Raw genomic sequence first — 25406 nt, forward strand, 5'->3', positions numbered from 1 at the left:
GTAGTCATTTGCATCTGATCCAGTGTTCATATAAGTCAATGGAAAGTTTAATTCTGCTGATGCCAATGGAATTTGGATCTGGCGCTGTTTCTTGTAATGATTAACTCGTCCTGGTTGTCAAAGCTAGTAGTTTAAAGTAACTGGCACAGCTACCATCTCCTAGCATGTGTTAATACAACTGAAATTAGGTAACCTTGTGTGAAGTAGTATCAGAGGCAAAGTGACATGAAGAAAATGGTGTGTCTAAACCCATGGAAACTTGAAACTTCCCTCTAGTGGAAATAGTTCACATTTGAGGTTTTCTCTTTCTTCTGAGCGGCTTTGACCTCATGGTTTGAACATGTGGTGTAGTGCTGGCTCCTGAACCCCAGGCTGACCTTGGACTTGCCCCCTCAGTGCTTTTGACCGAGTTGTCTAAGCTGGCCTCACCTCACTGACATGGATGTACAAATGAAGGATGACAGGCTGCAGCTTTTAACTCCCTGTGTGCCTCTACCTCTTGGGTACCGGGCTCCTCTTCTCAGAGCAGGAACGCAAAGGCAATTTTTTGCCTTTAAACACTGATGAGAGCAACCAGAGCCTGGTCAATACAAGACCAGCTCATCTTTCACTGTTTCTACTCACAAGGTTAGCTTTTGGATCTAGTTCCAGATTGTTCAATCCTAAGTAGTGTATTTTCCTTCCGGCTGTGTGGCTGCTTTGGGCTCTACCAGCAGCCAAGACACGCATGCATCATGGCTGTGTTTCCCCATATGTATTACAACTGACCTTTCTGCCACTGAAATTAATGATCTCAAACAACCTCACCCCTTACCCTTTTCCAAAAGCAGAATTCCTACACATTAACAGCAGTGCACATTTGCAGTGTATTTTACCATGTGTTTAGTGTATTTGTGTTCCTCATATCAGATATGATTTTTACAGCCTAGCAATTGATTTTTCAATAAAAACTGGTAATAGAGCATGGAGCCAATACTGCATTGGAAGGCCCACAGAGTAGCAAAAGGACATATTACACTAGCAGTGTAGTTTCATCCTGCTTGCAAAACGGTGAAGCCCCATGTGAATACTGGCTAAGATGACCCTTCTGGCATCTCAGAGCCCATCAAGTGGGTCCATGAAACCTGACCTTTAAAGGGGAAAGGAATCCTGATGACTCACCTCAAGAGAGGAGGAAGCCCATTAATCCATCTCTGTGAGCCAAGCAGAGCACCTGCTGGAAAGCCGTCAAGCTATTAGTATGAGGGGGGAGAGGTTTGGGGAACCGTGACCTCTCTCTGTGCCTTGGAGAAAAATAGCAAGTGTCCCGTTTAGAGGTAGCCATCTCCTGAACTGCACTTTGCACAGCTCTAGATTGATTAGGTTTGTTAAGGAAGAAGAGATAGTGTTGTCGTGCAGGGAAGATAAGGCAGGAAAAGATAATTATTTCAAGAAAGATAATCTAATCATTTCTAATATGTTAAGCATCTCAAGTAAGCCCAGCTTTTTCAAAACTGCTAACAGTGTTCTCATGGACTGAGATTAGAAAAAGAGCAGCAAGAGCAAGTTTTGGTCCTGTTTTGTCGCATTGTATGTTAAATGTTAACTGTTGATTAAAGTGCTGCTTGACTTATTTTAAATATGTGGGTTTTAATGTGAGCAAGTTCAGAGTCAGCCTAGTGAGTCCTGCTTTGCTACCAGAAGTAGTTTTTAAAAACCAGTAGTAGTTTTTAAAAATCTTGTCAGGTTTTTAAGTGATATTCTTGTACTAACTGGTTTTAGAAAAACTTCCAAAATGTGTGTACTTTATTATAAGAAGCTGTTGTGTTTAGTTGTGTTTAGAGCATTCAGTGGGGGAGTCCCAATGTTGACAAACATTTTTAGTCTGTCCACTAGTAATAAAAAATAAGTAATAGGAACACAAAGGATACATTCAAGTTTCTCATCTTTGCAGCTGCCAAGAAAACACAGTTTCTTCCAACTTGCATAACACAAGGCCACACACATGAAAAATCAGACCTTTCTGTCTTAGAGCCTCAATTCACCAGCTGGTGTTCCAGTTTCTGTAGGACTATATTGTCCTGGCAGAGCTGGCAAATCAGTTGCATTGTTTTATATTTACCTTCTGGGTGTTTCAGTCAGAATGGATGGGCTGCAAGTTGCACCGTAGCTGAGGCAGCCCTCAGAACGCCTGGTGTTTCGAAAGTTGTAATTATTTACTTATTTATTTGTTTGGTTGTTATTAAACGGTAGGAGCACCAAGCATGTGAACCTCACTGTGCAAGGCATTATGCACGCATTTATTTTAAAGGGCGGGCTCTGCCCCAGAGACCTGATAGTCTGACCACTGGAGAGGAAGGCAAATCTTCGATGAACATTGTACGTGTTGAAGACTACAGAAATACGAGTCATTCAGAGAGGGTTGCAAAGAACAGGGCTTGAATCAGCATTCATGAGAAGTGTGGTTTTTTCCCAAGGTTGGAGGATTTCTTATATAAGCCAAAGAAATAAAGCTTAACAGTTAACAGCTTAATGTCTTTTTTTTTTTTTTTTTTGTCAGGAGACATGTGAGATATTCACATTTACTAATTGCTTATATTCATTCTAGATGGGATACACTCCTTTGCATGTTGGCTGCCACTACGGAAACATAAAAATTGTTAACTTCCTTCTGCAACATTCTGCAAAAGTTAATGCCAAAACGAAGGTAAGTTTTCCACCTCTGCCTCACTCGTTCTGCAGAGGCAGTGCGTGCGCTGTGCCCACTTCAGCCTTTCCCTTTCCCTGTGCCTGCAGAACGGGTACACGCCATTGCACCAGGCTGCGCAGCAGGGGCACACCCACATCATCAACGTCCTGCTCCAGCACGGCGCAGCGCCCAACGAACTCACTGTGGTAAGTGCAGAGGGGCCACTGCTTTCCCCTTGGGCTCAGTTGTCCCACCCCGCGTAAAGCATTTGAGTAGGGGAAACGTGAAAAAAAATGTGTGTGGTGGGAGGGGAAAAGAGCAAAGGAAGCCTATTCCCATCACCCCCGCGTCCTCTATGCTATCATCTCTTCCAAAACGAGAACAGCAAAGATCTGAAAATCTTTCCATTTTCATCCCATTTCTATAAAGAATTAAAAACTTAGTTATATATCCTACTACCCAGAATATATTTATTTCAATCACCAACATGAAAACATTTATTTGGCCTTTATTGTGCATTCTTCTGAAGTTAATTAGCAGTTTCTACACTTTTCCTTGCTAACATTCAACTTTTGTTATAAATGTTTCAATTGCTAGAATGGAAACACTGCCCTTGCCATTGCTAAGCGACTTGGCTACATTTCAGTCGTTGACACATTGAAGGTGGTGACAGAAGAGACCATGACTACAATTGTAAGTACAGCTTAGTTCAGTAGTGAATGGAAGAATTTTTCCTAAGCCAGTGTATTCAGCTTTGTTTAGTCACATGTCTACTGAGATTCCAGTTTGATTTCCACCTATTTCCTTTTAGCAGTATAAAGAGGATATTAAGTCAAATGCGAGCAATATATTTTTAAGGCCGTACACACTGTTAGGAGGTATGCAGAAAGACTACCAACCGAGCAGAAAATGGACAGTGTAAAGGACTGGTCATAGTTGCCGTGGTTTTCCTCACATCTTGTTGTTTAGGGCACGAATCACATGAATACGGGCTGGTTTGTATTTGAAAAGACATTTCTACTGACTTGTGTAAATAGAAGCTGCTTCTGCCTATTGTGAGGGTTTGCCAAGGGACTGATGTATAATGGCTTGTATTTGGCCCAAAAGAACCCATTCCAATCTAAGAAGTTGTTGGGATTTACTTAAAAGCACCTCATGGTGTGGTTTCTGGCATCTTCTGACAGATGGTGAAAGGCTGTCTTTTGCAAGCAGCAACAGTCAGCTCCTTCAACCCCAGATATCTATTTACTGTTAGCCAGGAGAGATTAAAGGGACTAGCAATGGTCAGATATTACTGCTGTCAGAAAAATGGTGATTCAGAGAATCCAAAATATTTTTCAGAAAGATCTTCTGTTTGCTAATGTTTTGCCAAATTGCTCTATGAAGAATACAGTTTTGTGAGGTGAGGAGCCTCCATGTACCACCATAGTAGTAAAGCCAAAATTGGGTCTTAAGAACATAAATTCAGAACATTGGATCCAAATTTGCTTTTTCCTTTCTACAACTTTTTTTTTTTTTTTCTGATTAAGAGGAGAAATATGTGCCCATATGTATTTTTAGGCGCATCAGAGATGGAAAACAGTTACTGTGTGTTCCGTGTTTTGTCATCACCCATTTGTGTGGTCTATCAGTGTAAGCAGGCAGCTGCAATACAATGAGCATTTGGGATGACAGGCAGATTCTATCTAGATCTGCTACTGCATGTGCCTTTTCTTCCTGTGACTTTCCTGGCTCTGGTCTATAATTCAGTATCTTACAGAAAATCCACCAATCAAAAGACAAATTTCAGAACAATAAAATATAAAGGAATATGCTAGAAAACAGTCATGACTTTTTCTTACAGCTTCTCTCTAGGTTTTCTCAGGAACACATTTCTCTCTAGAAAGATTCCAAAATAGTTTTCCACAACCTGAAAAATTTGGTGGAGATCATACAGGGTAGCATAAACTTGAATGATTGCCTAGCATACAACTAGGTAGCTGCAGGAAAAGTAAAACCACATTTTTATGCAAAGAACTCCCAATATCCAAGGTCATTCTTAGCTTGTAGAACTAAGAAGCTGGGGGAGTTTGTGCTGCGTAAGATGACTGATTATTTATGTTCTGTAGCTGAAGAAGAGTAGAGGGATGGTGGGTCAGGCTTTGAATCATGCTAGAAGAAATGTTAGATGCTGAAAGGCCTATACTACCCCAAATACCTACTCTCAAGAGAAACCCAGAAATAATTTCCATTAAAATCAGAATATGCTGCTTATCAGTCACAAGTGTGTAATTGTCAGACTTTGGAAGCCTAGGCAGGAGATCTGATTTACAACTGAGGGTCTTAAAAACTCAGTTTGACTGCTGAGACTTATTTTTTGAGGCTTGTGGCTAAACAACTCCCAAAGGTAAATTTAATGAAATCAAGGATGAACATAGCTAATTTGACTATAATTTATGCTCAAACACCAATTAAAAAAATCCAGTAGTGCCTGAAAAAATAAAGTCCTGTGATTTTGCTGGTTTAACAGCAACGTGTTAAAAAGCTTTCCAAGTAATTCCCACAAAATGAAATAAGTGTGAGGCTTTTAAAAAGTTTTGTGATGTTTGAGCATGCAGGAGCTCTTCTGCCCATATCAAGTGATGGCAGTAGCCCAAGAAACATGAACTGCCAATTGAGTATTCATGAGGCCAGAGAAAACCTGAAATATTTTAAACCGAATGAAAATGGAAAAGCCACTTTGTCCTCCTGAACTTGTTAATGATTTCTTGTTTATATGTGAGGGATGAGAAGTAATGGTGGTTAAAAATAATATCATATAAAAACTCCATGAAGATAGGAGTGGTTTTTTTGCTGCGGGGTTTGGTTTTTTGGGGGCTTTTTTTGTTTGTTTGCTTGGTTTTTTAATTCCACTGCACTCCTTGAATGGTAACTCTGCAGGGTTTCCTGCTTGACGTAAAACTTTACCAGAGTCTGTTGTGCTGTACCCCAGCTGGAGTAAAATGTGCCTGTGTGTGTCATTTGTGGGATACACAGGTATTCTAGGAACAGGATTCAGGCATTCATAACTTTTTTTTTTTTATATTGTTTTTTGAGTCTGAATCAATATAAACATCAGGATGAAAATTAACCAACCACTTCTGAGTGTCTTTAATGCACAAATTCCTTAAGGGGTATCATTTAGCCTGCATGTGGTTACAATTGTTCTCATTTGTGAGAAAAACACACAATTCATGCTGAGGCACCTCTGAAAAAAATCAAATAGGTTAAGCCTGCTCCCAAATTGCAGCATTTTTCTAATGACAAAGGAGAAATACTTCCCTCAGAAAGTTTAGTTTAGAGATGACACATTCCTGCTCACAATTTAACGACTATTTAAGGAGTTCTTATTAAACCCCTCAACATGAAACTCACTTAGGTGTATTTGTTTCTTCTTTTGATATCATCATCTTCTAGGCTTTCAGCTCATGCTTTTTCTGCTGTGAAAATGCAAATATAGTTTAAAATACAAATATAACATTGCCTTTTCCTGTAGTCTTTAGAGTATATAATGTATAGTTCAATGCATCTATAAAAAGGAAAGTGACTAAGAAGCTAAAAAAATATATCTTGTTTTCCTAACTGCAGATAAAATATGTCCTACCCTGCATTTAATTTTTAAAATAACTATAATTTTAAGAAAAATTATGTCTGCACTCTAAAATGATTTTTTTCTTTGACAGACTGTTACAGAAAAGCACAAAATGAATGTACCCGAAACCATGAATGAAGTTCTTGATATGTCTGATGATGAAGGTATTAAAAAATAAAAATACCCTCTTGCTTATTTTTCAGTCTTTTGTTGTTGTAAGAAATGTTTGTTTAAAAACAAAACCACAACCAAACAGTATTAGTTGGATATTGTCTTTGCACATTTGTTACTGTTTTACATTGTTTTGTTGACACATTGATAGTCTATGCTTTTATTTAATTATTTTGTTTATTTAAATCATGCAGTTCGTAGAGCCAATGCCCCTGAAATACTCAGTGATGCTGAATATTTGTCAGATGTTGAAGAAGGTATTTGTGCATTTTTGTATTGCAGTGATATTTAACTTAAGCCTCTTCCTTTTATTTCATCTGTCTGAAAATTAATCCTTTCAGATAATTTTCTTATTATCCCACTGGCAATAATTTCTGCTTTACAATTCTGCTTTCAAAAATTCTTTGAGCTATTGCTGATAATCCTCTAACTTCTTCTGAATTTCTTACTGCCAATTTTTTAATCAAATTACCTCCATTTTCCTGGAATAGTCTTTTTGCTGCTGCTTCTATAAAGTTGGAGAATTGTTTTATTATTGTAACTGAAATATTAAATATCGGACAAAAGGGTCAAATATCAAAACACTTTGGAAGAAACAGCTGACAGTGAAAGTGAACAGCAGAAAGGAATGAATTTCTTGATTAGGGGTTTTTTTAAAATTCTGATGTGAAATCAGCTCTGAAATGATTGATTTACATTGATAGTGGACCCTTATCCTGGGCAGAAGTATTTTCAGGGTTTGTTGTGGTTTGTTTTTTTTAAACAATATTTCAGTCATGACATTCAGTAAAAATGCATCAGATTACTTTTGTCCTGAATAAAGAGGGTGCTCCATTAGACTCAACATGTTGGTGTTTATTAGTATTAAGGAAGTACCTTGTAGCTGAGATTTCATCTGTATCATCCTGCAGAGTGACATGAAATCAATGAGTGGCAATAAAGCCCTCTGTTTTCAGTGCTTCTAAATAAGTCTCCTGAGCTATGGGCACTAGCAACCTGCCCATCCGAGCTTACTCACAGTGTTGGGCAGGTTTGACATGGCTGTAGTGGTCCCCAAGTATTTCAAACTCCTTTGGCAGCTGCTTTCCTCCCCTCTACCAACATCCTGTTAGGCCAGACCTCCCCTGGTTTGGATGTGCAGAAGAGTCTGTGTGAATTTCACCAGGAGCTGCAGGTTTCCAGAGGCCACGGCAGGATTAGGTTCCCAGGTGACATTCAGAAACAGGAAGGTCTTGAGTCGATTAAGAGCAAGACAGTGTCCTGAAGGTATTTCTGTAAGTCCCGATTCACTTGCACTAGAGCTGCAGTTTTTTCTTCTCTAGTAGAAAAATAGGTGACTGGGTTCATTTACTTTTAATATTTATAGCATTTAAGCGGTAAGGTGTAAAAGATATTTAGCTAAATTCATTGTGTGCAGCTCTTGTTTAATTCATGCGTTGAGGCTTTTGGTTTGTTTTCAGTTTGTCATAGTGTTCCCATTGCTGCTGTTCCAAATGGATAGTGTTCTTGCAGTACACCTGTGTTTTCCAAATAACTCTCTTAGGCTATTGTACTGCTCAAAATACTCTATTGTTTGAACTGACTGGAACACTGATGCATAATAGTGTTAGTTAATAGAGCCATTGCCATATCCCACTGCACGGCATGCGTCGAGGTACAGATGAGAAACACTCCTATGTGGGGTCTGAATATTAGAAGCAAAGATGTAAAATGTGTCTTTTAATGTAAGGGATCATTTTTAAGCCCAAATCCATGGAAGGCTTTTATAGTCACTAACTCTCAGTTTAACAAAAAACAAAACAAAAATTAAGAATGCAGGTAATACAATTGCCTAAAGACTGCATTTGGCACCCCTGTTGTTACTAGGGGAGCTAAGGGACTGGTTTATATATGAAAGGGTAATTTTCAAATCTAACACTGAAAGGGAGCTCTCAAGTCAAATAATAGGTATTTTATCAATCTATGCTGAAGCATTCAAGCGTGCAAGGCATGCGATGAATTGCAGGCTTTGAGGTAATAACCACTGGCCTGTCTCTCCTGACTTGCACATCTGTAAAGCCAATATATCAACGCTCATCCCCACAACTCCGCGATGTTGATATGCTATTTATATGCAGTGCATCCACTTACGCTGATCGACATAAATATGTTCAAGATGGCAATGCACTCTGACAAATCTCATAGCCAGGGAGTTGATTTCCAAGTGAGAGTAGGGCAGAAATTTACCACCCGAGTATGAGCTCTGCCTCACTTGGCTAATGTTCATGTCATCAGCCAAAACTCTTCAGTGAGAGAAACTTGTTTAATGATTTCTCAATATGCCACAATCCTCAAGGTTTCTCTCATAAGAGAAATTGAAGGCTTGGAAAGTTGAGTCTCAGAGCTCAGAGACAAATGTCAGGAAGCTGTTTCCTTGTGTTTATGTCTTGCTGTGCCCACTAAATAAGTATTTACGTGGAAATTGTGTAATTTGTCTTCCCTGCCGAGGACGGTTTGGTTTGGAGTCAGACTGGTTGAGAGGAGAGATCTTTTCTTCCTTTTCCTAGACTACTCTGGCAAATCTGCCCAAATGAGGTTAAATGCTGGGAAACTGCTACACCGCAAAAAAGAAATGGTGTTTTTTTTGAAAGTTGTGAACATGACTTTGTGGGGAAAACAGTGAAGGCACATCTTCGTATGTAGCAGAAAGTTTGTACAACACTATAGAGCAATTCCAGTGCATACTGAACACGTGCTCTGATTTTATTTTTAAAGAGGTTGCAAGTCTTATAAATGTGAAACCTGAGACTGCAAGAACTGGGTCTTTCCTCATACTGACTTCAGATGTGAGCTCCCATCCCAGGCCCTGTGCAGCTGTGAGCCCCAGCGGTGCGCCCTGTAGCCACGGGGCTGGTGGGGAGCCAGGAATCAGCCATGCTAAAGCACAACCCAAGCCGTTTGCAGGGGGCCTGGAGGGAACCCCCTCCTCTGCAGTCGCATGCTCAGCCTCGGAGCATCCCTCTGGGCGGCTGCAAGAGCTTTATTCTGGTGGAGGAAGCTGGAGCCCTGCTGCAACTGCCACAACCCAGCAATGAGCTCTGTCACGACAGTCCCCCAAAAGCTGCCACTGCTGTCCCAGAGGCGAAGGGACAGCGCGCAATGGGAGCTGATACAAAGAGGGGTGAGACTATGGGAGCAGCGAAGGGAAAAAAAAAAATCCAAACCAAAAACCAGTTCAGGTGTTCAGAATTTAGAGAGTCATGGTCAGGAAACACATCGTTGAGCTTTTAAGTTTTTGATTTGTTCTTTAGTAGATAACAAACTTTTGGGTGTAAATAAGGACACCCTTTTAAACCTATTTAATGGTGATTCCTCTCTCAGTAGGAGTAAGTATCATGCTAATCAATCCCTGGCAGATTAGACAGAGGTTTTAACAAGCCATGAATGCACACTGCCTGATCCCTGAATAGGTGCTGAGATACAGCAGTTTAAGTGCATTTAAGACAGGTCAGGGCATCCCCATGCATGAAAGTCTGTTACTGATCATTTTAGGAGGGGTTGATTTATTTTATTTTGTGCTCAGAGTTTTCTGAGTTTCTTTGTCTCCATAAAATTTTACAGATTCATAAAAGTTTCAGCACTTTGGGATTGGCTTTTCTCCATCCTTGTGTGAAACCAAAACCTTGGCTACAACTGGAAGCATCCTGCTCTTCCTTGTGGCTGTACGTCTTCTGCCACCGGGCAGCTCTGGACAGGCTGGGACGAGGGAGTGGCAAAAGCTTTGGGGATCTTTAGCAAAGCCAATAACAAATGCCCATTTGGATCTCAGGCTATGATTAAATTTTGTCTGGGACTTTTCCCAAGCCACATGATGGCTTCTCTCCTGCTGCCAGAGAGCCTGTATTTCTCACTGGTCTCTAAAAAGAGCACCTACCTTGTGCTCTTGAAATTCCCAGCTGTAGGAGACATGCTGAGGGACCAGGAAAATGGGGAAAACGTGGAAAAGGGTGACACAAGAGATGAGAGGTATGGAAAAGCTTCTAGGAAGAAAGGAGTAAAGAGAGTAGGACTGTCTATCCCAGAAAAAAGCTGAATGAGGGATAGACTGGAACGTGTAAAATAGTGGGTGGCAGAGCGAGCAGTAATGCTTGCTGCCTCTCCAGAAGTCCAAGAATAGGGGATGGCAGTGAAACCAGCAAGGGGCAGATTCGGTTTAAAAGGGCTGCTCTGCCTGGAACAGGTCGTTGAATTGCGCGATTCCTTGCACGCATCCTTGGTGTGGGGAACACAAAAAGTTGACATGGGTTCAAAGTGTAACTGGAAGAATTTTAAAAGGGGGGAAAAATACCTCTTCGTGACTACAGAAACCTCTTTTAGTTTTAGAAAATATGTGCTTAAATCACTGCCAGCTAGAAAAATGTCCCGCAGGACTTCCACTGTTTCATGTTCTTACACTCCTCCGCGGAGTATGGCTGCTGCCAGAGACACAGGGTATACCAGAACTGATGGGCCTTTGCTTTGACTTTTTGGGGCATTCCTCTATCGTTTGTGTTCAGAGATTAATTTTGTCTTTTCCGTGGGACCTCTCTCTGCAGGAATAGTGTGCTGCGAGCAAACACTGTGCTTGTTACCTGAAGCACAGAGGATTAGGCTGTGGCTCCTAATTAAACTGAGAGGGATTGCTGAAACGTGCACCACCCGTTTCACTCCAGCCTCCCACGATCACAGAACAATGTCTGGAATTCTTTGAAATTACCACTCCTAGATGCAGCATTTCCTTTGATGAGAGCATTTCATCAGAGTAATCCTGATCTGACTGGATTAGCTGCAGAGCAGGATAACATCGAACGTATTTTGCAGCTCAGCTTGGAATAGTTTTTTATCATTCTCCGCCTTGCCTCTGACAAATGATGCTGCTAAAGAAAATGCCTCGCCTGTTCCTTACTGTGGTGCAGCGCTTGTCTTCAGGTGTTGTAAGGGACGAAGTTTCCAAATTTACTGGCCCAGTTAGCAGTTGCTTACAGTTGCCCTCTCCGGGCCACCCGGTCACCCCCCAGCTGCAGTCCAGTTTTCTCAAGCGCCTCACTTTTCCCTCGGCACCCACAAGCACCCCACGCGGGAGGGCGGAGAGGGAGCGGGGGCAGCACCCAGACCCCGCCGGGGCACCCACAGGGCAGCGGGGGCGCAACTGGCGCCCCTGGGAGTGGGGCTGGCGGGGAGTGGGAGTGGGGCTGTGGCGGGGAGTGGGAGTGGGGCTGTGGCGGGGAGTGGGAGTGGGGCTGGCGGGGGGAGGTGGCCCCGGCCCCGGCCCCGGCGGGCGGAGCGCGGCGCGGCGTAGCCCAGCGCCCTTCCCGCAGCCCCGCGCTCCCTGCTCAGCCCCCGGGATCAAGTTACAGAAAAACTACACCCTCGCAGCACCCCTATTTACATACAAATAACTGGAGTGCCTGCATTTATGTCACCATTCAAGAGGCTTGCCAAGGGAGGCTGTAATCCAATCAGCAGAAGCTTTAAAGGGATGTCTGCAGAGTGATTAAAAGGGGATTTTTTTTTTAACTGTAGTCATTATTTTTTATTTTGTTTCATATTTGCAAAGAACTTTGATCTGAGTTGAGAGGACAAAGATGCACGTGTCCTAAAATACATACGAAGAGATCAAGATGTTAAGAAGATCTCAGTTGTTGTGTGGAAAGCGAATATGACCCACAGGGATTAGCTTGCTTGTGCTGGTTTGGAGATTAACTCTAAATCACTGCTTAAGGACTAATAGGACTAATAGGAATTCTTGGAAACACCAGGGAAAAAATTCTTATAGACCAGACTGGTGAAAATGGCTTTCCAAAACAGTAAGACTTTTTAAAGTTTCACTTAATATATAATGTTTCTCTTTCTGGTGTTTTTTTTGAATGCTTTCTGATGTATTATGAACATTTTAGCTTTTAAACTGTTGCTTAAAATACTGGTTGTTGCTGGGCTGGAGGAGAAAGTTGCTCTGTTTGCCGTTTGCAAAGCAGTAGCTGAAGGGGTATTTTTAGAATTGATTGTTAGTTTAAAACCAGAGCTCGCCTGTGGTTTCCTGAGTGAAGTGAATGGAAACTAGTCTAAACTCCTTGAATGAAAGCGGGAAACGTCTCGCCGGGTTGCGGAGTCACCTACCTCCGAGAACACGCTGTTCAACTTCGCCGTTGTGCAACTTTTACACACCTCAAACGCGCTCAGACAAAGGGGGGAGCGGGAGCGGCGGCAAGGAACGAGCTTACGGGAGCTCGCTCTGCCCTGTGGTGGTGAGGGAACGGCGGAGGGGGGGGCGGAAAAAAAATCCTACAACCGCAAAAGGCATATTTTGGACTTGCTCTGTCAATGCAGGAATGTGGGTTTGCATGATGTAATGGTATGCAAATGCTGCCGGGGAGGGCGAGCTGCTCCGTTAACCCTTTGCGGCCTCTGCCCCCCTGTCCGAAGATTTAACTCTCCTTCCTTTCATTTTTGCTAAAAACCCCCTAATGGTGCGTGTCTGGGGCGATGGCCCAGGCGGGGGGCTCTCCGGGGGGTGTTCTCCCGCGGCCGCGGGGCTTCGCGCTGCCCGGCGCGGCACAAGGCTTTGTTCTGCTCCCGCCGGGCCGGGCCGGGGCCGGCCTCAGCCCCCGGCCCCGGCGGCCTCACGGAGCACTTACCTCCGGCACATCAACCTGGGAGCGCGAAGCAGCTCGTTAGAGAAAAAAAAAAAAAAAAAAAAAAGGAAAAAGAAATCCCCCCTGACATTCAAACTTGCAAAAGTTGTTGAGCAATACCGAAGGTGGAAGGCCCGCCTCTTTTACTCAGCGTCCATTCAAGCTTGCTGCACTTTGCAGTACTGGTGAGCGAACAGGCTGTCTCTCACAGCCAAGCTTTTTAGGGTTTTTCGTTTTTTTCTTTTCATACAGAGTAACCTTAGTTTGTCAGCTCGGGCTTTTTCAGTAAGGAAAGCAAAAGGGAGTGCAATGGTGCAAAGTACAGAAGAGCCCTTTGGCTTGCTTAAACGATTGGGCAGAAGTCATCCCTCGTATAACTTTATTGGATTTACGTCAGGGTGGAGTTTTGCTTCTTACGTTTGCCCCCAATAAAACTGTTTTCTCAGGCCCGTTCAGGGGGTGGATAATTGACGTACTACATGGAAAGAGCCTTAGGGAAAGTGGGGGTGACGGGATTGATTCCTTGTTGGCCAGCAGAAAAGGGCGTTATGACTTACTAAGCACACAAACATTTACAACACATGTAGCTGCTGATTTCAGCCTGGCTTTTGTACTGGCAGGTGAGGATGCAATGACAGGTGATACGGACAAATACCTCGGACCCCAGGATCTGAAAGAGCTGGGAGATGATTCTTTGCCTGCTGAAGGATACATGGGCTTTAGCCTGGGAGCCCGCTCCGCCAGGTATTGTATTTGCTGTTTCTCGTGTTTGCATGTCACCACAGTTACAAGTTTTTACAAACCAAATGCGCTCTTTCACACAAGGCTGGAGTCTATTTCGAAACAAAGTAGAGGGGGTGTACTTCCGTGTTATGGTAATACTGTGCCTTTAAAGCATATGTTCATTGCAGTTTTATTTCATATTCTTTATTCATGTTGGCTTCTTATGGCAATGATACAGAAAACTAACTCTTCACTTTTTCTGGTATCTGCTCACGCTCGGAATGTCTCCAAGGCACCTCTGTGCTAGCAGTTTGGAACTGGTCTACAAACTGATCTACAACAGCCAGCAAAACCAGGTTTCTTTTCACTACTGTGGGTCAGATTGATGCTCACATTAGAGTGTTCCTTCATGGACTAACTTAGCCAAAGAATGTAAATGCCAGAAAAACTGAATGAAAATCATTTTGCTATTTGGGTGCTTTTATTTCTTTAAAGGTGCTAGTGAGTAATCCAGCCAAGATAACCACTATTAAAGAAAAATGCTCCCAAAAATAAAAAAGCAGATGTACCCTAAATTTGTTGCAGGGCTTCATCTGACAGGGAATGGATTGGATTACATGTTGCAGAAAACAGGCCAAAGTTTCTGTGAATAGATATTGTAAACTTAATATAATATCTGACTAATATTGATTTCAACTCAGGTGTTTCTAGATCAACATTTTAGATTTCATTTTTGAATCTTGCTAAAGCCTGCAATGTGCGTTGCCCGAAACAATTAAAGCTGTATGAGCAGAGATTACTTCCATAGTTGTGGATTTGCAGTGTATTTACTGACAGTTGAATCGTATTGAAGCTAATAATTAAACCTCATAAGCTGGAGCCCTGAGGACTTTTTCCTATGCTGTAGTTTAAAGATCTGTTTGAAAAAGTGAGTTCATTGTCTAACAGCAAATGGCAACTCCCATAAGGTAAAGCTTAGATGTCTACCCCTCAGTCTTGTTTGTTATGGTTGCATTAGAAATGCAAGCATGCAGTGCAAATTTGCTCTTTCATAGTCCCCAGCTATATTTTGCTTCACTTAACGATTTTTAGGTAAGGTAATAAGTATTTATGTGATAATACATTTCATGAGGAATACCAAAGTGTGTTTAAATAGTCCATTAGCTAGAAAATCAGCAAAACAGATCTGAAGGGAGAATCTTATGTCTTTGTAAACTTAATTAACAAAGCTGACATGCTGCTTTTAAACAGAAGTCGGCGTGAGCAAGGCCATCATACGGCACTATCAGATGTGGTCAGTCCTGAAGTACCGCAGTGATGGTGGGGAGGGCGTGCACTTTGTGTACAGAGCTGGGTGCTGGTTTACAGGACACCTTTTACTCACTACAGTACTCTTCCTGCACATGTCTATATTCTCACTGTGCATGTGGGAGAGCAGAATTTCACAGTCAAGCTCTGTTAGGTAGATCTGAGGGTTCAACCTCATGTTATCTTTTGAGAGAAATCTAATATTCCCATGCTTCTGATTTTAGCAGTGCCATTACTATTTGTTGCTGCGTAACTCATTTTTTACATTGCACATGTTATGCTCAGAGGAGACAAATACAGTGTTTTTCCTGTGAAGTACTTCATTTAGCAAAAAGTATACTGTGGATGTATCTTACTACTGATTCTGAGTGTAACATTAAAAAATAAACACATTAAATATATAAGCCATCCAGCCATAACATCTTGCTTTTCCTGTCTGATTCTTTGCTTTCTATTTCTCCTGTTTCTTTTCCACTGTAAATTGCTTTAGTCCAAAAGTCAGGTAAGAAGGCATGGCATCGTGTTACATCTTTCTGCTGCTGCCATTGCTCATCTTCATTTTATTCAATACTGGAAAATGACATGCTTTTACTTTGGGGGGGGGGAAGCTCAGCCTTAGAGAATATCCCTCTGTTATAACAAATGTAACTTGATTTCTTTATGCCGTTTATCATGTAAAAGTCTGCTTAACATTTGCCTACACTGTGCAATTAAGATCCCAGTTCTGCTTCCAGCACAAGGAGAAACGTGGGCTAAGGGACTAGAAAAGTTCGATTAGCAACTACAAAATGCATGAAACATGTTGTAGAGTTTTAGTCTGAAAAGTGTTGCTAGTTCAAAAGTGTAATATGTTGTTGGATGTTGCTTTTTATTAATTCACGTTTTTTACTACTTTATTTTTTGTCACGTAGCAAGCATGTCTAGGCCTGCAGCATGTTTTTAGCACATACCATAATGTATCTTCCAGGGTTAAGTGTTACACACTCCTATGTTGATTTAATTGCAACACGTTCAGAATGATCATAGTTACTTCTAAATAGTCTAACATGCACAAAATAATCCCCAGAGCAATGGAATCTGTATTTAATCATCAATAAGCAAATTTCTTTCTTCTTTCATTTCAAAATTATTATCCTTTTTTCTAACTAAATGAAGAACTAGAGTGTTTATAACAGTCAAAAGTGGTTCAGCCACAAAGAGAATGACAACTCATAAAACTTGCTCTTAGTTAAACCTGCTTCAGCAATCTGAGCCATATGGGCAGGCACTGTAACCTACCCACAGCTCCCCTGAGACCTGCCCTCCTGGGTCTCCTTTCGGGATTAGGGCATGAAGACATTTATCAAAGTTCAACTAAATACTTGAATACACTTTTCTGGATTTATTCTAAAGCCACGACATTGCTGCCAAAGCAGTAAACATCTGTTGTGATTTTGCTTATGTACATTGTAGGGAAGGGGATATTTAGCTATAGTCAAATACTTATTATTCCATTTTTTCCCTTGTATTTATTTCACAGATTATGTGTATTTTGCCATTTTATGCTATCCCTGGAAGTTGCATGTATTAATTTTTTTTATTTTTATTTTTTGTTCATCTCATTGTCATCTGCACTTTCTGTGATAAATGGTAAATACAACAGCCTCCGCTCCTTCAGTTCGGATAGGTCCTACACGCTGAACAGAAGTTCTTATGCCCGAGACAGCATGATGATTGAAGAACTGCTGGTACCAGCAAAGGATCAGGTATGTGCTCCATCTCTGCCACCAGATATTCATGCTTTATATTTGTAGGGGATGACAGTCTGCAGCCCCCAGCTGTGCTTGCAGAGACTATCACTACTCTTTTAACTGTTGAAAAGGGAGAAGAAAGTTGCTGAGAGAAAGAAATTGTGGGTTTACCACATTGTGGTTTGGATCCTGCAAGAGATGGGGTGATGGGGTCCAAAACCTAAAGAGTCTTTAAGGGACCAGTTACGTTTCTGGGTATGGGGTTGTCCATTGAAATCAATGGGAGCTTCTGTGAGCTCAATGATACATGTATGCTTAGAGAGCTTTGATAAGCTGGGAGCAATGTGTTTTACACTAAGCAACCTTTGTCTGTACTGTACAGCCTGGGGATTGCATTTGCCCATTCTGCCTGCATGGACAGGACTCCCAACTGCTGTCCTTGTTTTTCCACCTTCGGGAAGAATTTGGCCTTGTAAAGATTAAGCTATTATGTGCTAACCAGTTTATGTACCTTCCAAACATTTGTACAATGACTAATACAACAAAAGCAGAATCTTTTGACCTGATTATAGCGTGGGAAAGTCCTTCCAAAAGCTAGTGCTGTAGATGACGGGGTACTGTATGCTTTGTTTGCGAGTTCCTCAGCATTTTGCGTGGTAAACTTGCTTCAGATTTTCAAATCTAACTGAATTACTCAGAAGTTTCTTGATACACAGAGGCCAGAGATCTGCTAGGAAGTTGAATAAAAGTTCACATAGAAATGTTTACTTGGAAATTAAAGGACTGTGGAGGGGAACTGTTATTTATGTCGTAGAAGAGGACTGTAATGAAACAGAGTTTTTCTGCTAACATTTTCACACATGTTCCTCTCAGCAGTGGCAAGTGTTCCTGCACGGGGCGTTACTGATCTCGGAGGATGCTTTCATGGGGGAAAGGGTCCACAGAGCAGGACTCATGCATTTTAAACCTTGATTGTATTGGTCTGTAAATTCTAGTGTAGTAAATTATCCAGTTTTACTACAGCTTTTGCACACAGTTTTGGTAGCATTATAACAATGGCAGAAATTGGATTCTGTCTTTAGCAACTGAGTGCTTATTACTAGATTGTTACTTTCGAGTGAAATGCTGTAAACCTCCAATAACCTTGATTAGCAACAGCCAGCTAGGGAGAATTTCTGAACATTGCATAGCAGCAATTTTGTTGCTTTTGTTTGTTTTGAAGTCAGAAAATAAAATCTGCAGAAAATAAACTACTGGCACTGGGAACAAGAAATGATATCTCAGGGCTGAGAACCTACAAGTTATTCTGACACTTCCTACTCCTAAGCCTTTTTTAAGTCTTCTTGATATGATGGAAATTTCAGAAGAGGGGAAGGCTCTTCAGTCTGTGAACATATTGCATTGTTTTATGATTCTGTCTGGTTTTGTGATTACCATCAAAGTAGATGGCATTGATTTAGCAGCTAGGGTGCATTTTATCACATAACAAGATTTAAAACCAGCACTATGCTGAATACCTCCTAAACAACATTGTTCAAAGTGTGGACCATTAACCTGTTTTGTATTACAAAATTCCACTAGAAAAATAAGAATTATCTGTACATGGAGGTATTGCAGTGACACCACATCATGTATAGGAGCTCTACTTTAGGGCAAACTTCATATTCTATATGAGTGGACATGGACCTCTCTGCTTTCTGGACGATCTCTTGCAGTGCTGGCTCTTGATCTGAGAAAACAAAATACAAAAACCTTCTAGTGCTGGTGCTGAGCAGTAGTGCAGGCTGTTTTCATTGCATTTATAGTCTTCATATTTTTGTGATTTCAGTTTTTGTCCAGCAATGATTGTGCAACTATTGCAGTTCAAGCACTGATCCAAGTTTGTCATGTAAAATGAAGCCAGGCTGGAGGCCTGGTTGACAGTGTAGTTGTAAATGTTATTCTAATCTTAATCCTCTAGACAAACTTCAGGTTTCTCAAGTCCAGGAGGGGATCAGGAATGGTGAAGGTGGTAGTGGGAAAAAAATGTCAGTCCTGTCTCAAGAGGTTAGTAAAACCATGATCCCCTGAAAAACAAATGACAGTAAAGCAACAAACTTATCTACATGAAAAAGGGAGCCCAGCTAAAATTTTCTGCTATGTCTTCTGCAAACCTCGAAGTCCTGACAAAAAGTATATCCCTCCTCTGGAATTCCTGTGTTCTTCAGCCCAGCCCACACCTATGGTGGTAAGCTTTACAGCTCTTTGGCTGAAGTGGGAGGAGTGCATCTGGGAGATGGAGAATACTCCCGCCTCTCTTCTTCACATCCCTCCCTCTGTACATTACTGGATTTTTAGATAATCTCTGCTATGGAAGTAGAAAGCAAGGATAAAAGCCACCCTGTGTTCCAACAATGGTATTCATGGGAGTAAAGATAATGGTGGGTCAAAACCAATATTGTAAAAGTCCCTCTGGAAACTGATAGGAGTTAAGGCTGTCTTGGGCTATCACGCTACTTTGAAGGAGTGAGCCATTGCCTAGCTGCATATTCCATTTCTCTGAGTAAAGCTCAGACCTGTCTGGAGATCATGGCAACAGCAGAGTCTCAGAGTAAAGGGATTTAATTGTATCAAAATGTAAGTATATAAAAGAGAAAGGGGCATTTGTCAACCTCTTGATCAGGTTAAGCAGAAGATCCCAATTCCAAGAGAAGTCGCAATAGTCTCCACTGTTTGCATTTGGTGGTTTATTGCTGACCCTGTTCAACAGGGAAGTCTGAGTCCAGGCCATGCTGTGCCTCATAACCTAGCTGGAGCAAAGTTAAAATTTCTGTGTCCTGGTCCGTTACCATGGATGCAGCAACTCAGACCAAATCCAAACGACTTTCTCCGTGGAATAATTTACATCAGCCTGTGAATTTAATCAGCCAAAGGCAGGATGAATCAGGCTGCCCATTACATAGCAGCTTGCTGAATCTCTTCTGTCTGGATAAATTCATCTGGGAGGAAGCATAAATTCTTCTGTTTGCTGAACTCTGATATTACAGCCTGGATCTTCAGTTATGCAACCAGCAGGATCCTCGCCAGCAGAACTGTCAGTATTTTTATCTGTGCATTTGCATCTAACGATGCCACGCCCTTTAGCAATGCAAATTTAAATCTCCCTCTGTCCAGGGAGAGAACACTGGGACCTGTCCAAACACAGGTTGAATCCTGTGATTTGATGTCACTGATGATGTACCACCTTCTGGACTGCTTATATTGCAACTTACACAGGAAGATTTTTTTGCCTGCCTGGAAAATCCAGCACCTCAACAGACTGACAAAATGAGATCAACAGATGTGTGCTGCGTGTAAGATGCATGTGTCCGGCTGTTAGCTTTTCGCACTCTGTTTCTCTGCCAAAATTATTGGCTGCAGGCTTTGTGCTTTTACTGGCTGTAAATATTTCCAAAAGATCTGTTTGAGTGCACTTTGTCAGAAAGGAATGCATCAGAAAATATAGTCACCTGATCTACAGACAGTATCTCTGGACAAAGGAATAGACCAAAAAGAACCCTGTATACGTGTGTAGGCAAACCTACAGCAACTTGGTGAGCGCAGTAGCACCTCTGTCTAGTACAGATTATTTTAGAATCGTGTTATTTTCTTGGAAATCACGTGGATCTACGTTTAGTTTTCTGTGTTGCACTGCTGGAAGAATTTCAGCATTTTTCGTGTTATAGCAAACATGATCCCACATTTATTTGTTGATGTATGTGTCCTGGTGCATGCCTGGACCTCAGTGAGATGTCACTGTTATGGCTTAGCAGACAATTGAATGACAAATACTAAATTGTGCTGTTCTTTTTTACACATTTCTTATGTTTCTTTGTTTTGTCCTATTTTTGATGATAATGTTAATCACTGAGCAAAAGAATAAATTTATTTTTGTTTATTTAAATTTTTTATAACTTCTGAGACCAACTGTCTGGATCTTACACTGTTTGGTATGAAAAGTAACAACGCACTCACTGTGAGCTCTTGTGAAGTTGGATCACTGGGAATAGCAGAAATCAACAGCAATGGCTTTCCTGCATAAACTGCAGGCTCTTCAGGAAATGTAGGAGAATCCCTGGTGTCCTGTTGGAAAGAGTTAGAAAACTGTCTTCATTAAACTAAATTATGATACATTGTTCAAAATGGTGCTAATTAAATCCAGTGCCATTGCTTAATTGCCATTGTTTTAATGACTTTCATTTTATCTTTTATGTCTGATGGTGAATTTTGGTGTTTAACATATGCAAGTTTGTCCATTATTGTTGTTGTCTGTGTTTGAGCCATCAGGCCTTAAGTCCATATCTTACAGCAAAAAGTTTAATGAAAAATCCTAATAAAAGAGTTAAGGTAGCAGAAGAAGGAGGCATCAAGCCATGTGCCACAGTGTTGGACAGATGACAGAGCAAAGTTGTACCCTGCAGATATTTCTGTTGATTGGCAGTAAATTATAATATCGATGGGTTTTGGAAGGAAACCTGGGATGCTCACTGGAAATAAAAGAAATGTCTATAAAGAGTGAAGTTTTTCTGAAACCCCAGAGTGATGAGAGTTGCAGTGCTCTGTTGTTGACCAGAACCTCTCTGCTTGCTTATCTTGTGGAAGCTTCTCAACAGAGGTATTTTTGTGTGTTTCTGACTGACTTTGCCAGATTTACTACTAATGCTGATAGTTCCATTCAAAATAATTAATTTGCACTACTTCTGTGTGCCAGTACATAAAAAAAATACGTGGAAATAATAAAACTTCCCTGTGTAGAAGTGTGTGCTTGGCTCAGGTTTGACTTGAACCCATAGAATTTGATTTGAAAACAGCTCATGAGGTTTTAGTCTTAACAGACTGCTCTCTCTAGATGTATTTGCCTGTAAGCAGAAAACAACCTACTTAACAGGAAACACTGACATCTTTAACACCATCTTGGGTGAAGATAGTCTGTGTGTATTGGATGACAGCTGCTCGGCTTAGTTTTATTGATGTAACTTCTGACAGTGCTTCTTAAATTGTTTAGCTTTCATATTACCCTGGAAATATGGGCAAACAGTGTTTGGAGTTTTCATCTGTTTAATTTCCTAGGAAAAAAGAAACAGAGAAAAAAGAATATTTTACTAGAATGGCTTTGCTACACAGATAAGAGGATTTATAATGTGAGACCTTGTTGCAGAGCACAGGGCGCATGAGTATGTGTGTGCGTGTCCATGGGCAGTAGCGAGAAACAAATTACTCCTCAATGTCTGTCAGATGGGGCAGTTAATTATAGCACCAGTGTGGCAGCGCTTCACAGGGTTAAAGCTATTTTTATAGAGATGAGTAGGGACAGTGGCACTCCAGAAAACAGCGTTCATGTTGGTTGTACGTGTATCAAGACAAACTAAACCCTCCTCCCACCAGGAGCTTGGTCATGCATTCACAGCTTCAATTAAACTCTCAGTGAAGTTATTCACAGGTTCTGCTTGAATAAGGATCTATCGAATGGTGTTTTCTGTGAGGGAATATTATACTGCCTGTCTATATGTTGTATGATTGCAGTACAAATGGTAGTATTTTTTTCAATCTTCTTAACTTTGCACACGTAAGTAAAGATGGGAGAGAAATATAGTTGTGACTGAATGAAGTAGGAAAAGTGGGCAAAAAGAATGTTTGACAATGAGTAAGATTAATTTGTCTGTGAATTCCTTGTTTCTGTTATGGGATTTCCAATAGTTTTAATACCTGAGATATCACCACTGTTATGTGGAAGGGGGCCAGATCTAAATTTAATAGAATTATATTAAAAAGCTTGTATTTAAGACAAGTGTTTTTCATGTTAATTTTAAATTTCAATTTATCTTTTTTTATTATGTTTTTAAGCACCTGACGTTTCAAAGGGAGTTTGATTCTGATTCTCTCAGACACTATAGCTGGGCTGCAGACACCTTGGACAATGTTAACCTTGTTTCAAGTCCCATCCATTCTGGGTAGGTCACTTAACAGATTTCCTTTATCTTTAAATGTGGAAGTGTATTGTTAGCTGAAGAATACAGCCTGTTGTAATGGCTGATAACATGCCTATTCCTGCTCCAGTTGAAGCCAGTGGCAAAATTCACACTGACTTCAAGGAGGGCGCTTAGAACAGGAGTCAGTCTAAATTCTTGCATATCAAACCAAAAACTCGCTTCTGCACTTAATTTTCTGAATGCCAAAACATTGTAAACCCAAAGGCGTCTCTTTAATAGTCCCATTTTGCTTTTTCTGTTGTTTATGCTTTGCTTTTAAGTGTCATAAGTTGATCTTGTTTGAATTGTATTAAATTATTTGGAATATGAACTCAGAGATATAATGTTACGCTTTCTGTTCTTTCATAGAGGAAAAAATGGAGGGCTTTAATTTAACTCTTACTTTATTTATACCTCCAAACTCCTGCCTATTCTTCAATATCTGTAGTTTGACTTTAGTGGTACAATTCATTTACTTATGAGTCATCAGTGTAGTTATAGACTTGATTTAAATGCAATAGGAGTAATGTTTGAATGTGTATTGTAAAAATTTACAGATGTGTAACTGAAAGGAATCATTGCATATGAGATGGTTTAGTATAAATATTTGTTGTTTAATTTTCAAGATCAGGACATAAAATTTCACATCCTTTTTAATTTACTTCCCCGTTTTGTGACTAATTACATTCTTATAATGAAAATGAGCGCAGCACATACATACCAAAAGGTTTCAGTTCCAAAATAGCAGCAAGTACCACAAATCTAAAGCTACAGTCCCACAATATATGTAAGCACCTGCTTCTGCTGGGCAGATCTACACAATAGTGGATTTTTGGGTCCTGAGCTGATAACGTGCTGCACATGGTCAATGCTAGAGTTGAAATGTCAAGAGTTGCAGTATACAAGTCTGTTGGTTATTGGAAAGGTGTGTCAGCAAAGGACCTCAGAGTGCTGGTAGTCCACCCGTTTGCATTACAGCGGGATAAAATGTAGTCAAGCCATTCTTGAAATATGTTTAATTTCTTCATAGTCACTAAAAATAAGAGATCCTATAGTCCCCCAGCTTCAGTAGTTCACTATCTTTTGTTACAGTATTTCGTCCCTGGGTATCCAACCTAAAATTTCTTTGCTGCAGATTAAGCCTACTTCTTGTCATCCATAGTAGTCATGGAGAACAAGATCTTACTGGTCTCTTAACAATGCTTTATATGTTGGAAGACATGGAATCCTCTCTTTTATAGACTAAAATGTCCCAGGTCCTTCTAGGTGGTGCTTTCTACATTTCAGTGCATTCTTGCTGCTGTCCCCTGGCTCTCCTCTCTTTGATGATAGTTTATTTCTAAGCCAGGATCCAGCCACTTTGGTCTGACACGTGGCACACTTAATCTTAAGAAATCCCACAATGAGAATTATTGTTTTGGTAACTGCAGTTTCTGTTGATGGATGTTTGAGATCTGCTAGAATTTCTTGGTTCTTTTCTGAAATTCTGCAGTCTGGTTATTTTTTCTGTTTTGTTGGCTTCTTGCCTCTGTTTGCATTTGCTTTTATGGTATTTCAGTTTGTTGGTGCCAGACCCTTTTTTCCATTTCAGCAAGATAGCTTTTAATTCTGATCCTATTTTCCAAAGACTTTTCAGACCTTCTTTCTGTCCAGTGTTCAAATAATGAATGAAGACACTGGCTTAGTACCTGGCCCAGGACAGCACAGTGAAATCTCCACTTGAAGTTTCCTTTCAGTTTAACAGTAAAGTACTGATGTTATCTCTTTGGAGGTAACTTCTCAGATGATTGTGCACTTACCTTATCTGTACTGTATCTCGATTGCTTACTGAAGTACCAAGATGGTACTTCCACACATCCACTGGGTAAGTTACGCTGTCAAAGAAGGAAGTTAAATTCATTTGACATGAGGTACTCTTGCTACTTATATTTTGACTCGTTTTTGTTTTGAGTACTGGTGGTAGGCGAGTTGTAATCTTGATTATTCTTTGGGCCCTTATAGGTTGATTGTTGGATAATTTATTCCTGAATATTTCTGGTAATTCAGGTTAGACTGATTGGTCTAAAATTTTCTGGCTCTTTTTCATCCTGGTACAAAATAGGTCTGATGTTTGCATCTTGCCAGTCCTGTAGGACAATACTTGTCTGCCCTTAGTTCTTCAGCATGCCCACTAATGGTTCCAACCCTCCAAAACATGTATTTTGCGGACATGGGATCTTTCGCCTCATCTACTTCACATCTGCTCCCTTTGTACATCAGTCCTTGCTAATGCAGACATGGCCCAGCTGTTGCCCGGAGAGGAAGGGCTGCAGACCTGCAGCAGTGGAGCAAACTGTGGGGCTGCAGGGGAGAGAGAGGATCTGAGCACCAAAATACTCTTCAGACTTGTATAGCTTTTCTGACCTGTCACATTTCTCATTTGATGGATAAAGTCCATCAGTTCCTTTGTTAGGAAAAAAACCCTCACTTATTGTTTATTTCCTTTTCAATTGTGGCCTCATATTATAGTATGATACTGTTTGGTTTTCCCTGTTATCTTCATCTAGAGGCAATCAACAG

General features: G+C 40.9%; 1 protein-coding gene across 31 annotated transcripts in view; it reads left to right on the top strand.

Annotated features, from left to right (window-relative positions):
- ANK3 (ankyrin 3) overlaps nt 1–25406 on the top strand; it is a 379574-nt gene that overhangs the window by 291339 nt on the left and 62829 nt on the right. For 20 of the 31 annotated variants that reach the window (XM_074830355.1, XM_074830354.1, XM_074830362.1 and 17 more), the window contains 8 exons: nt 2588–2686; nt 2776–2874; nt 3266–3361; nt 6370–6442; nt 6644–6706; nt 13720–13843; nt 16773–16875; nt 22723–22829. In XM_074830355.1, coding sequence (XP_074686456.1) covers nt 2588–2686; nt 2776–2874; nt 3266–3361; nt 6370–6442; nt 6644–6706; nt 13720–13843; nt 16773–16875; nt 22723–22829 — 764 coding nt within the window. The remainder of the gene's footprint in view (nt 1–2587; nt 2687–2775; nt 2875–3265; nt 3362–6369; nt 6443–6643; nt 6707–13719; nt 13844–16772; nt 16876–22722; nt 22830–25406) is intronic. The other 11 variants (XM_074830366.1, XM_074830372.1, XM_074830367.1 and 8 more) reach the window with 3 other exon arrangements.

This window comes from Strix aluco, chromosome 7 (assembly GCF_031877795.1).
Source record: "Strix aluco isolate bStrAlu1 chromosome 7, bStrAlu1.hap1, whole genome shotgun sequence".
Classification (NCBI taxonomy): domain Eukaryota; kingdom Metazoa; phylum Chordata; class Aves; order Strigiformes; family Strigidae; genus Strix; species Strix aluco.